Below are 13,647 nucleotides of genomic sequence, written 5' to 3'. Positions count from 1 at the left end.
CTGTTTAGATCAGAATTATCGAGTTTGGGTACATAGCAGAGATGCTGAGCCCATGATTGCTGCCCTGGATCCCCAAGAGCCAGTTGGTGTCCAAACAGGCAGTTGTTGACAAAAGAAGAAGAAGAAAAAAGTTATATTGGTAACACTTGATCACAGAATAGAGAAGTATTATACCTCTCTATTCTGTGACTTGATACCTCAGTCAAATTTATGACCATTTATTACTTATCTATGTTTATGACTGAAATGGTAAGACCACAGATTACCTAGTCTGTGGTAAGACATACTGTGAAGAACTTTTTGAGGCGAAAAAAAAATTTTTGAAGCAATACTGAATCAAATTCAATTTAATTAATTTCAACAAAATGACTGAAGTTAAGAAAAAAGTTATATTACCTACATTACCAAGACTTATGGCAGATATTGCAGCTAAGTATGTCAATTTCATAGTTTTATAGTAAATCATTCAAAAATGATGTACTATAAAAGCCTTTTAACTTTCTACAATTAGAAAAAGCTCCCAAATGGCAAATGAAAAAAACTGCTTCTTTTTTAGGAAATTGACAAACTCATATGATATAGCTTTGAGGTCTCAAGAATTATTGAAATGCATGATATCTGGAAAGAACTGGGAATCTGCACAGTAAGGTCGATATTTAAAGTATTAGCTAGTATAAATGAATGTTGCTTTATTTACAGACAACTTATGGAACTAATCAAGACTGATATAAAAAGAATTGAAAAAGCATTACCACATCACATGGTTGCTGTGAATGTGATGAGACATTTCTTGAAAGTTATCAGAGAGGAGTATGATAATGGGATGAAGGTATAATTGGGTGAACATGTAGATTAGTGTGCTCACTTTTAGATCAAACTATGCACAAATAATGCCAGCCTCTAATTAAAGCTTTTAGTGATAAAAATATGGTATAATATTTAATTGTAGAACCATGTTAAAACAATCTCAAATTGAAAACCAGTAAATTTTATAATTGTTAACTATCCAATTATTATTATTCAAGATATTTAAATTCTCATCCAAATAGTAAAAAAGCAGAAGATGAAAAATATAAAATATTTTCCTATTTCTAAACAAATAGTTAATTTTATTCATTTAATAATTACACCATTCTACAGCTGAGGCCAATTACAGATTGGGAAAACAAATATACAAGAAATGAAACTTAAAAGTTTTACACTAAGAATAAATACATAATAAAACCCAAAACAAATTAAATGGTGCCAGGCTTGAGTGAAAAAAACTCGTTGGAAAAAAAGATCACCCTTAACTACCCACAGTGAAGCCGTGATCCCAGAACAGCCCTCCTTATATCAGATTGATTACAATGAAAAATATCCACAATATGCTGGATGGACATGTAGTCATGACATATATGAAGAGACCAAAAGAAAGATGTTAAAGCGTGGAAAAGGAAGATAAAATGTAGTTGGGCTGCGTAAAGGCAGTCTAGTAACATGAAGATCAACTAGTGATAGCAAATAGGGAGTCTATTATATTTTCTGAGAAATAGTATACCCAAGTAGGTACAAAGACTCTAGAGAATCAACTTAAAATCTACTCAACAACTGATCATCTGGTACACCACGGTTTAGATAAACACCACTGAATCTAAAAGTAACATACTTCAAGAATTGCCTCTGTATATTTTCTAAACCTCTTAAATTTACATTATATCCAGGGTTCCAGACTACGCATCTATACTCAAACCTTGACCTCACAAGCACATTGAATAAAGAAAATATGTCCCTAATGCAGACTAAAGGATTCATTTCCAAATCTGGCAACTTGGCAGTCATTCTGACATAAAATTTCCATATGATTTCCAGGTTGTTGGAAGTGGGCACACTAAATTACATTCTACCTATTATTGTTTTCAATAACTACTCCTTTTTGAACTGAATAGTCAGTTGAATAATTATTATTTCTAATTTTCCTATATTTAATTGCTTCAGAGGAGAGGAGACGATACATCCTTACATCATTTAATTACTTCAAATGCGGAACCAGTGACAGATTATTCAGAGAAGTTACCAAGTCTGAGGGACGATTTGTTGCTTCGTGCTTCAGAATATAGAAGTGAACTTGAATCTAGGTTAGACAACTTGATAGTTTCTTGCTTGTTTTCATTCTAAAACTAACTTTTTTTAGTTCAGCTAATATTTCAAGCCGTGCTGTTGATCAAATTTTCACAAATGAAGTAATTTTGACGTATGGAAAATCAAATTTGGTAGAACAGTTTTTGAAAGCTGCTGCTAAAGAGAGACCAATGAATGTGATAGTTGTGGAGTCATCCCAAGTAGTAGCTGTAAGTAATAGATTCAAATTGTATCCAAGGTTTCATAATATTAAAACTAGTTATCATCAGGGTCATACTATGGCATCTAATTTGGCAAACATCAAGAATATCCAAGTAAGCTTGATTCCTGATTCCAATGTATTTGACATGATGTCTCGAGTTAACAAAGTTATAATAGGCACACACATAGTTTATGCCGACGGGGGGCTTCAAACTATTGCAGGGGTTCACAATGTTGCAGTCACCGCCAAATATTTTTCTGTACCTGTGAGTTTTCAAAAATTGAATCTCGAAAGAGAAAATTAGTTTTTAAAAATTTAAATATAATGTGTTATTTGTTTTAGGTAATAGTATTAACACATATGTATAAATTGACTCCAAAAGTCACAGTGAGTTGTGAAGAGTATCAGATTCCTAGGAACATTGGCACAGAAAATCTCTGGGCAGAAACCAATACTAGTGAATTTAACATAATCGACCCCATCTTTGATTTTGTACCTCCTGAACTTGTTAAGCTATTCATCATTGCACATCAGTAAGTCATGAAAAATTCCTGTTAATATGTTTGCTGCCAACATATTATGAACATGTTTATATTCAGCTATATGTTGCAAAACCTTTTGCTTTAGTTGAATGTGTAAATGAAAAGGGTAAATTTTAAAGATAATAATTACTAACAACAGATTTTTTTTCAGGAATGGATATTCACCTTCTTATATTCATAGATTATTGTTGGAACTTTATCACAAAGATGATTATTATATTTAGTAAAATCAAACACAATAATGAAAGGTATAGAATATACAACTCACATTTCTCTCTTAAGGGTTACATCTTAAAGAAATTTTTAAAAATGGTGTTGATGTCTCCTCTGTATATTCATAACTTGCTGATATGTAGTGGAGAAGGAACATGAAGATTGTTATGCAACATCATTATACTTCTCATCTGTATATTGGAAGATATAACAGGTGTATAAGTCTGATTGAGCAAATATTCTGTATCATGTATTTTTTATATTGTCATTTAAACTTACAGATATTGATGTAAAAAATACAATAAATACTAACATATTTCTACCTTATTTTATAACCAAAATTAATTGCACTAAGAGTTCTTGGAAACGAAACCATACTTCTTTATTTCAACTCTTACTAAGCAAAAGTGAGACCTCTATAATTTTAAAGCAACTTCAGTACTTAAGGCCACTAAACCTGCTTTTTGATTACATATTTTTAAGAGTATTTGCTAGACAGGCCTCAAGAAATTTTTGCCTGTAAACGTAGCATTACTCATCTGGATCTGTTAATAAAATAAAAACTCATATTGAACTTTTGGAAAACCTCTGCGGCAAATACAAAGTACACTTCCTTGAGATTTATAGAACGTAGTAGATATAGGATGTGTTTTGTGGCCTCAAGTATCTGCAATTAGTGATTGTAGCTTCTGGAACAGTAATTCTCTTTACTCTGAAAAGTTGAATGGTGTCATCTTTAATTCAAGCTTATAATGTTTTATTTAATTTTTTGATGCATCCCACATTAATACAATGAAAAAATATCAAATGTTTCTAAGTCTTTTTTTTATTCATATGAATTGTTTCTATATGAATTTTGAGATTACCTTTGTGGTTCCCAGCATAATCACAAAACTGACACTTGTTTAACTTTAGATTCAAATGAACAGATTCGATATGACTTTTCAGATTATTTTTCTGACTTGCTGTGAAATCACATAACTCGCACTTATGCTGTTTCACATTCAAATGAACAGTATTTATGTGTCTCTTCAGATTACTGTTGAGGTTCGAAGTGAATTTGCACAAATGACATTCATGTAGTTTAGAATTCATGTGAACATATTCAATATGATGTTTAAGATGACCTTTACGATTTGCACCAAAATCACATAAGTGACACTTGTGTTCTTTCAGTTTCAAATGAACAGAATTTATATGTAATTTCAAAACATTTTTTTGACTTGCTGCAAAATCGCACATGTGACATTTATGCTGCTTGTATTTGAGATGAACTGAATCAATATGTTTTTTGAGATTACTTTTTAAAGTTGTTACAAATTCACATAAGTGACAATTGTGTTTCTGACAATCCGTGTGGACACATTTAATGTGCCGCTTGAGACAATCTTTTCGATCTGCTGCATAATCACAAAATTCACATTTATATTGTTTCAACTTCAAATGTATGGAGTCAAGGTGTCGTTCAAGATCAATTTTATGATTTGTTTCATAACCACAGAAGTGACACTTATATTGTTTATTTTTAGTATGAACCGAAGCTATGTGCCCTCTTAGAAGATTTCTATGATTCGTATCGAAATTGCATAGTTGACACTTGTGCTTTCTCAAATTCAAATGAACAGTTTCGATATGAGATTTAAGGTACTTTTTAAGGTTTGTAGCAAACTCACATAGGTGACACTTGTGTTGTTTTAAATTCAAATGAACAGATTCTATATGAGTTTTTACATTATGTTTCTCAGTTGCAGCATAATTACATTGGTCACATTTGTATTGCTTTAATTTTAAGTGAACACAGTCAAGATGCCGTTTGAGAGAAGATAACTGATTTGTAGCAAAATCACATATGTGACAAGCATGTTGTTTTTCTTTTAAATCTACATTTCCAGAAGATATTTCCAAACTGGGTTTACTCAAACTATACTCCTTAGTATCAATCAATTGTTCATTTGAAACATATTCAGAAATATTATCATTCACTTCATTATGTTCAGCTTCTTCCACTTTGAAAGTGGAGAACATTTTTAGTGAATCATTTTGGTCATTAATTCCACTTTTGACTATGTTTTCAGAAAAGGTATTGTCCTGGTCCGAAATGTCCATTTCTTCCTTATAGATTGTTTTATCACTATAACAAATAATAATATTGAAAACAAGAGAATTAATTGATCATTTATGAAAATTTGGTGGAGTAGTTTACTTACCAATCAGCATCTTTTTTCTCTTCTTTTATCTCAATACAATGGTATTTAATATCCATTTTTAAATTATAAACCTACTTTTTCAGGAGAAATTTTGTAATTTATACCAAAAATTATGGTACTTGTCATCTGATTGTCAAGGAAATACCTGTTGCTAATAGAGCAACAGTCAGAAATATGACTCATAAACCACAAAATTCAATAATATAATAAGGCTGAGCTCTTCTGTTTATAATTCATATTAACATTCCTAGCTCATTAATTTTGCTTCCTTAATCTTAATCACTGAATTAGAAACATTAGAATAATAGATAAAAAATAACCAAAAAATGAATATGACACATCAACTCTGGATCACAGAACATGTTCACCAATCACCATAGAGATATTAGAAAATAACAGGAATAATATCTCTATGTTTGTAACAAAATATTCCCGATTAAAGAGAAGGCTGCCCCCTGCGCCGAGCATTCGTTTTCAAGAGTAGGTAAGATGTTATCTTAAGTGTAGGTAAGATCATTGTAAGCAGAAGTATTTCATGGTTATTTGTGAGGGGAAATAATGTGGTGAAATGAATAATAGATGGTTAAAAATTATCTTCATATTTCAGCAGAGAAAGCCTGTGACCTGGTGAATTGTAAATATTTAATGAAAATTTTTGCTAACCATAACTCATCTTTAGAAATCGAGGTACCCTTGATGAAGAATTTATTTATTTATTTAATCAAACGGAACAAGCCATTTTACAGATGTACCAGATATTCAATACTCAACTACCAAAATCGGTATTACATATGTATATGCTATCTTCTTTGAAAAAAAATATATCGAGAAAATGTTGCACCATATTTGTACTTCTGGATAATTGAATAATGTATCAATTTCTTAAAATTATAGATGACAGTTGTTCTATTTTTACCTTTTTATCATTTAAACAACCATTTTTTCGCTTCTAAAAATATGTACTCCTATTTTCTGAAGGTTGGGATCGTGGAATAAATTGTACCTTTACTTCAAATATAATATTCAATAAAACACTTCATATACAATAATAGATAATATATAGGTACACTTGTACTCATTCACATCGACTTCTCTTACTCACTACGCATTATTCATAGGAATAATGCGTAATATATAGATATTGCGTATGCGCGCAGGCATGCGCTGTTGTCATTTATTCTAAATATAAATTTACTATAATCTACAGGAGCTTTTTCTGATATTACATTTATATTGCTACTGGAAATAAAGACAAAATAAAAAATATTCATGACCCCTCCAAAATGAAACCACCTAACACTGAATATGCGTTTCGAACAGGCAAGGTACGAAATGGTCACATTAATGTGTGCACCGGGCCTTAGGCCCGGTGCACACATCCGATTTTTGTAGTTACGACACCGTCGTCGTGTCGTACTTGCGGCCTGTGGTACAAAGAATCAAATGGGAGCATGCACACTACCCGCCGTGCTGTTGCGACGTCGTAACTGCCAGCCTACGGTCGTTTTTTGGTAGCATGTCCCTCTAGGCCGCAACTATGCCGCAGTCGTAGATGCGATCTCTCAGTACTCTATTCCAAATTGGCCCGCGCACACATACGACGTTTGTCGTGAGTTCGCATAAAATGGCGGAGAGGGAATTGGATATTGAGCTATTCATTGAAGATTCATTGTTAATATAAAGTCTCCAAACGATGGTACAAGCCAAGATCAAGATGAGAGTATAGATTTATTTCCTTAAAAATAATATTCAAAGTTTAAGTTTTATTTTTGTAAATAATAATATTTTTATTAAAATTATATTTTTGTTATAAAGAATAATGTTTATATTTGTGATAAATAAATGCAGTTAAAAAAATAATTTCCTTCTTCACTTACCTCAAAGTTACAGCTAGCATTTCCAATGGTGGAATGGAAAGTCTCATCCATGTGTCTTGAGATCTGATTTTTGGTGTTATTTTCGCTGCAAGCTCGTCAAATGATTTCACAGACATTCTGTAGTAGTTATAGAACTTATCAGGGTTTTCTCTTAAATCTCCGAAAGAAGTATGAAATCTACCCCTGAGAAGTCTCAAGTCCGTGTAGGGGTGTACCCAATAACGCCTGTTTTGTTTACAAATATACTTCTTGTAAACAAGGTAAGCAAAAACAATTTTTTTGCGATGGTCGTCCATTATAATATAACTATATATAATTATATATTATATTATATAATAATATCGAGCGCCGATCGCACACACACACACTGGCAGTGTGAACTAGTGAATTGATCCGACTCCGCAACCACGCCGGTGTCGTATGTAGTGTGCATTGAATAGGTACGACACCGCAACGGGTGTCGTAACTACAAAAATCGGATGTGTGCACCGGGGCTAAAAAACTTGAAGTCCATAACTGCGACTCCCCCACCAATATTTGGGGCTAGGTTAGGTTAGGTTATATTAGGGCTATTTATTGTAGATTTTCGCCTTTTGATTGAAAAATAACAGGATACCAATACCGTTTTCTGATTCTCTTTCGGCATAATATTTGAGATATTGTTCAAAGTTTTGGTACATTGATTTCTCGATTTGTGAATAACCATTAAAAATTATTTCATTCATACAGGGTGTCTCCTTTAAAAGTGTCCACCCTCAATAACTCAACAACGAATCAGAATTTGTGAAAACACATGGGATACAAAGCTTGTTTCTACTAGCAACCCTTTGGAGAGGGTTACAACCCCATCAGGAATTTAAATAGGGAAAGTGGGTAGCTTTGTAGCACAAATGTATGCATGGATTCAAATTTGTATGAACCTGCAGTTTGTGTTCTATAAAGAGAATATTCACCAAGTTACATTTAATTTTTATGGAATTATGGTACTGATAGAACTAAATGAAACAGAGATGTTCTAATTGATCGTATAATTTCTATTTAAAGAAAAATTCATCGCAAACGCTCAAAGTGCCCGTCATTAGATTGCAATTCAAAATAATTCTACCGATAAATTCAAGATTTATTGAACTATGAAATTTCACTCTTGAAGGAATATGTTTATTGATTACCTTGTATGATGGTGCCAAGCGGAGATTTAGAATTTTTATTATGAATTAATTCTTCTTGGTTACGAAAACGAAAAAAAATTATAATGTTCTCGTACAGGTTGATCCAAATATTCACGAGAATAGAAAAAATATAAAATTTTCCTGGTCCGGATCTGATTTTTTCGATTTCAGAAATATTGAAGGAAGGCTATGGTAAAGGGTTACAAAACTCCAAAATTTGAAATTATTCGGTCGATTAGTTCAAGATTTATTGAGCTGTGAAATTTCACTCATAAGATGAACATCACCCTGTACATCCCTACCCAAACGGAGGCACTCAGGCGAATGAAACCTATTGATACGAGTCCTCCATGATGACCTTAATTCATGGTATCCTTTTGTCGCATTCTTCCCGCGAGACCCAGTATAGTTAAAAAAATTCTTGCACTGGTGCACGAGCTGCACACCTGTTCAATAACATTTAAATCGAATGTTCCTTGTGCTTGTAGCAGGTAGCTTGAGCGCTCAGATGAAACTGTTGATTATGTAAGCCTGTACTAACTTTACCGAATTATGGAGAACACACGTATTATTCCTAAGTTGAGAGTCACAATTAATAGACCACAAGGTCTAGTTCAGCCAATATTGGAGGATCGAGTTCGAGTGGGTGCGATCACATCATGTGATTGTTTTTAAAATAAGAACAGAAGAGTCTTGTTATCGCTTTATTTCAATACTTATAATTAACAATTTTGCAAAAATATAACTGAGATTGATTAAGAATCGTGACGGCCGATTTGTTGAAGGTTAATCAACGCAAATGTTAACTCATGCGTAAATCTAACAGAGCAATGCGGTATCAAGCTAAGATTTGACATGATTCAAAAACTGATTAGTTAGCATCTGCGTTGATTGCATAGTTGAGATCAAATTATTATTCTGCAGCAATTTTTTTTGCAATCAAATGTTGTAGAGGATTTAAGTACATTCATTAACATGAAACTGTATGCAATATTCTGTGATAGAAACTTTGGGATCTGATATCAAATGAAGGGTGTTTTTCAGACGTTTGATTTTCGAATTGGCAACGCTTTTTCTAGTGACAGTATTATTTGTGGTTTGTAATTTTTGCCATTTCACCATTGATAGATTTACATCAGAACAGAGCAATGTGTAGAGTTCATGAGGAACTGAATGAGTTGATGCACAGTAATTCGTGCTTTGGTTTAAAGTTTCAACAAGATAGCGCAACATGCCATTCAGCGCGCGACGACATCGACTTACTGCGTGATACATTCAATGAGTGTAAAATTTCATGTGACCTGTGAAGTACTCTCCATCTTGCACCTATTGATTACTCTGAGGATATTTGAAGTCACTAGTCCTCACCTTCACCAATAAACAACAGACGTTGGACCATTTGGAAGTTAACATTCGCTGCGTTATTAGCGATATAAACCTTCAAATGGTTGATAAAATTGTCTAAAACTGGGTATTTGCCAGAAATCATCTTTGAGCGCTAATGAGATCTTTTGAATCAACATTACTTATATGTGTTTTATTTCGTTTAAAATTAAATATTAAAACACCCTTCACCGAAAGAAATTCAGTTTTGTTATATTGTAATGTTACACATCTAACAAGTTTGTAGTGAGTCTGTATGTATGTTTTTTGATTGATAAAAGTGTATGCAAGTGATGTTGGTAATAAAGAATCAAATCACAATGTTCTGCTTGGCAAACGTCTTCTGAGACTGAGAATGAGGTTTCAATTCATTTTCTATCATGAACTCGTGAATTGCAATTGATATGTCTGTTCGGGCAAGCAGTCCAGAGTAGTTCCTAATTAGATGACTCATAATCAATTAAACATTGGTGTCTAAAATATTCAACTGACTATGCATTCGTTGGATAGATACAAGGAGGACATCCGACTTTTCACATGGCTGAAATAAGCTTCTGATTAATCAGGACTACTGACAATTACTTCAAATCAGTGTAACCTGTTCATTGGATGAAGCATATGCTTTATTTATCATTACAAAATGTACCATAACAGCTGATTGGACTATAGAACGCTTATATTACTCTATTCCCAACTGGTCTGGACTGCTGCATGAACAGATATATATTTTTTTTCACAAGAGGCATAAAGATATCTCATAATTTTTCATACTTTCAGTCAAAAAAAACGATTAAACACTCCACAAATATTTTTTATACATGTACGAAACCCTATCATGTAAATAACAAATAATAAAGCAAGAAAGACAATGCATTTTATCCTTAAATGATGATTCTTCCATTCATCCAGATCATTCATGTGTAGAAATTTATTCCTATATTCTTTGGGCAGTTCATATTTGCTTCGAAAGGGAAAAAAAGACAGATAGAAGTCATATAGAAGGGAATTTATGACCTCATTCTCATTTGTTTTGGTGTAATCCAAATTGTCATTCAGGCACACAAATTTCCTGAAAAGTTCATACCGAATTTTTTCCAAAAAAGTGTTAATTTGTCTTACCTTGGATCGCCTCTGATTTCGTCTAACTGACCTACAACATCAGTCAAGTTAGAATTCAGTTGTTTGAAGTGAATATATTGTCCTTCAGAGTTTCTGACAATTTTATATTTGTATTTTCTTTTATTTCCAAATGTAGATTCAATCATCTTGACAAGTTCAGGACAATTCAGTATCAACTCCTGGGTTATAACAGGCTAAAAAATTTGACCCTGTTAATTTTGAATTTATTTGTTTTAAAGTTTTGTTACCAAACGTGAGTCTAAATATCTCTCATACTTAGGAGTTTGAACTTGTGTAAACTTTTTGGTTTCTGAACAGTTTAAAAGCATTGACTCAAAATGTTCCACTATCGCATAGCTCAGAGGAAGTTGATATACTCGAGTCAAAAGAGTTCGTATTTCTCTATCAGACCAAGTTCTAAAAATGAACAATGTTAAGGACTACTTATCTATTACCATTTCTCTTCGGCCTACCCTGACATGTCAGTATCAAACATTTGGAAAACTTGTTCAGCACTAAATTGGTTCCGTTCATGATATATGAAATAGTAATAAGCAAACGTGAATTGTAGGTCATCGTGATTCCTGAATCTATTTTTAGAGGTTACCATTACCTCTTTGAAAAATTTCTTTTGCAGATCTTCAATAACATTTCTATCAACCATCACAGGTGTGTGAGACGGTACAAATCTGGGTAGGAAGCCATATTTCAAATTGAATAATCTGAAATTGAAATATGAGTTAATTATTCAATATAATTATGTTTTGTCAAGGCGTTTTCAGCCAATTTGTAATTAATTAATCTCTCAAAAGAATGTGGTCTTTCATTCTGGAACCACTGATTAAATCATCCGTTGGACAACTTGGTGATCCCTGCCATATATTCCTCACATCTCTATAGCGTTCTTTCAAAAATTGCTCAGCCTTAGACCTCTCGTTAGTAAAGAGCCACCATAATGCAATATCTATTATTACAGCCTGTTTCTCAAAAAAGGATCAGCTCAAATATTAACTTATCAGCATGATTATCATGCTCTATACATATATTACCTGACATCTTTAGATAATATTTGCTTAAATCAACCTTTGTGAAACCTACAACATCTTATAGTGCAATAATTGAAAGTATATATTCTAATAGTTGAATTATAAATATGTGAACTGAACCTAATTGAAGAAGAGTAAAGTTTGGTTTGGTAAGTTATAAAGTTACAAAAATAAAAAACAATCAGATCAGCCTCAATCTCTCTACTTGATACAATCTTTATATACATACATTACCTGTTGGAATGCTGCAATGAATCACCATAGGCAAAACTGGTCCTGTTAAAAAAACTAACATTTTTACTGTTATTCCTAAGACTTTTCATTGTACGTAACTTTCTTTGTTTCCTTCTATATCTCTTATTTTTAATTTTATCATTTTCTATTATATTATTATTGTACTCTTCAACTACTGTTGAATAGTTTTTATTGGTTTCATTGAATTTTTTGGATAATTTAAACTTAGAGACCATTTTATGATCATTTATTATGTCATTTTCAATTTTTGTTTTTTCAACAACAGAATTAATCTTATCCACTAGTATTTGTTTAGATGAAGTGTATGAATTTTCACAGTCACCTCCATCATATTGGCAGTAAAAATTATTGCAAGCTTCATCACATTGATCATCAGCAACATATGCCCAAAAACATTGTGGTGAGCACATTCCCAATGAATATGAAAAATACAATTTGTAACCTGAAATTTCTTATCATTTTATAGAGCTTTCGATGATAATAGATCTTTACCTTCATTTTGTGAAATAAAATCCTCTTTGAAAATTGGTTGTCCTAGGAAGACGTCATCATTAAAGTATAAAAATCTCTTTGATATACCTGGTATCCTAAAATAAAACTTTTCAAAAAATTTAAAAATTTTCTACGTCACATACCTATGCAAATGAGATTCAATGGCAGGACTAGAAAATGTAGGTAAATCATCCCGATTGAGAAAAATTTCTTTGTGTGTGATTATCGTTAATTTTGGATAATCCAAATTTAGCCAGTATGGAATTTGCCCATTGGTCACTATGTAAACATGATTAATCCATGGTGCAAATTTTTCGAGAGATCTGAAAAATACTATAAGTAGGTGAAATCTTAATATGTTCAAATCAATTTTACCGAAGTGAAAATTGTAGTTCATTCTTATCTATAAATCTTTGGCTTAAGTATTTGTCATCTACTGATATGTTCCTCGTTTTTAAAAAAAATTTCAGTTCTTTCAGGAAAATAGGATCCGAACCATTGACCCAGGTATATACGACATCAATTGTGTCATTATCTGAGCAAAATTTAGGAGAAGGAGCTAATACGCGAAAAATAGCCTACAATAACAAACTAATCAAATTAGTGTTTTGAAAATATTTCATTCCATATTCAACCTCAAAAATGTAGAACATTATCAATGCAGCTAAGCATATTATGCTTATATATAACAATTTGGAATAAAGTCTTCCTCCTCTCAGTCTCAACAATTTTGCCATTACTTTTAATTTCATACATCATACTAAAAATTTACAAGGTAGAATTCAAATATTTTACTGAACTTTTTTGAGGTTAAAATTTAGAGATCTTTTGAAGAACTAGCTGTCATTTCGATGCAACCTGCTAATCAATAAAACAACAAATAAGACGATTATCAAAGTCTGATTGTATAGTAACAGATGTCACTGTTGTGCAATATTTTTAATTTTTTGATTACAATGTAATACATGTAGTAAATTCCAAATTAAAAACTGAAGTAGTTTTGGATTTGAATGAACAATTA

The 13,647-nt window shown here is 32.2% G+C and overlaps 3 protein-coding genes and 1 long non-coding RNA gene across 4 annotated transcripts; 2 read left to right on the top strand and 2 right to left on the bottom strand.

Annotated features, from left to right (window-relative positions):
- Positions 1-276: 276 nt before the first annotated feature.
- LOC123676554 (translation initiation factor eIF-2B subunit beta) lies at positions 277-3,405 on the top strand. The gene is made up of 8 exons (XM_045612507.1): positions 277-433; positions 557-643; positions 700-829; positions 1,978-2,117; positions 2,174-2,330; positions 2,391-2,588; positions 2,666-2,856; positions 3,017-3,405. The coding sequence occupies exons 1-8, from the start codon at positions 366-368 to the stop codon at positions 3,087-3,089; spliced, it is 1,044 nt and encodes a 347-aa protein (XP_045468463.1). The 5' UTR covers positions 277-365; the 3' UTR covers positions 3,090-3,405.
- On the bottom strand, positions 3,307-5,647 carry LOC123676553 (zinc finger autosomal protein-like). The gene is made up of 2 exons (XM_045612505.1): positions 5,286-5,647; positions 3,307-5,209 (listed from the first exon to the last, which is right to left on the bottom strand). Exons 1-2 carry the CDS (start codon positions 5,339-5,341, stop codon positions 3,892-3,894), a joined length of 1,374 nt encoding a protein of 457 aa, XP_045468461.1. The 5' UTR covers positions 5,342-5,647; the 3' UTR covers positions 3,307-3,891.
- Positions 5,648-5,756: 109 nt separating this feature from the next.
- Positions 5,757-6,198, top strand: LOC123676552. Its single transcript, XR_006746963.1, has 2 exons — positions 5,757-5,912; positions 5,965-6,198. It is a non-coding gene; the product is annotated as an uncharacterized LOC123676552 (long non-coding RNA).
- Positions 6,199-9,021: 2,823 nt separating this feature from the next.
- On the bottom strand, positions 9,022-13,502 carry LOC123676549 (N-acetylglucosamine-1-phosphotransferase subunits alpha/beta). Its single transcript, XM_045612502.1, has 9 exons — positions 13,262-13,502; positions 13,002-13,204; positions 12,770-12,949; positions 12,627-12,721; positions 12,114-12,576; positions 11,307-11,555; positions 11,082-11,250; positions 10,834-11,027; positions 9,022-10,783 (listed from the first exon to the last, which is right to left on the bottom strand). The coding sequence occupies exons 1-9, from the start codon at positions 13,376-13,378 to the stop codon at positions 10,492-10,494; spliced, it is 1,962 nt and encodes a 653-aa protein (XP_045468458.1). The 5' UTR covers positions 13,379-13,502; the 3' UTR covers positions 9,022-10,491.
- Positions 13,503-13,647: the final 145 nt, after the last annotated feature.

Source organism: Harmonia axyridis, chromosome 3, assembly GCF_914767665.1.
Source record: "Harmonia axyridis chromosome 3, icHarAxyr1.1, whole genome shotgun sequence".
Lineage (NCBI taxonomy): Eukaryota > Metazoa > Arthropoda > Insecta > Coleoptera > Coccinellidae > Harmonia > Harmonia axyridis.
Note: the sequence above shows the minus strand (reverse complement) of the source record. Positions and strands in the feature narration are given on the sequence as shown.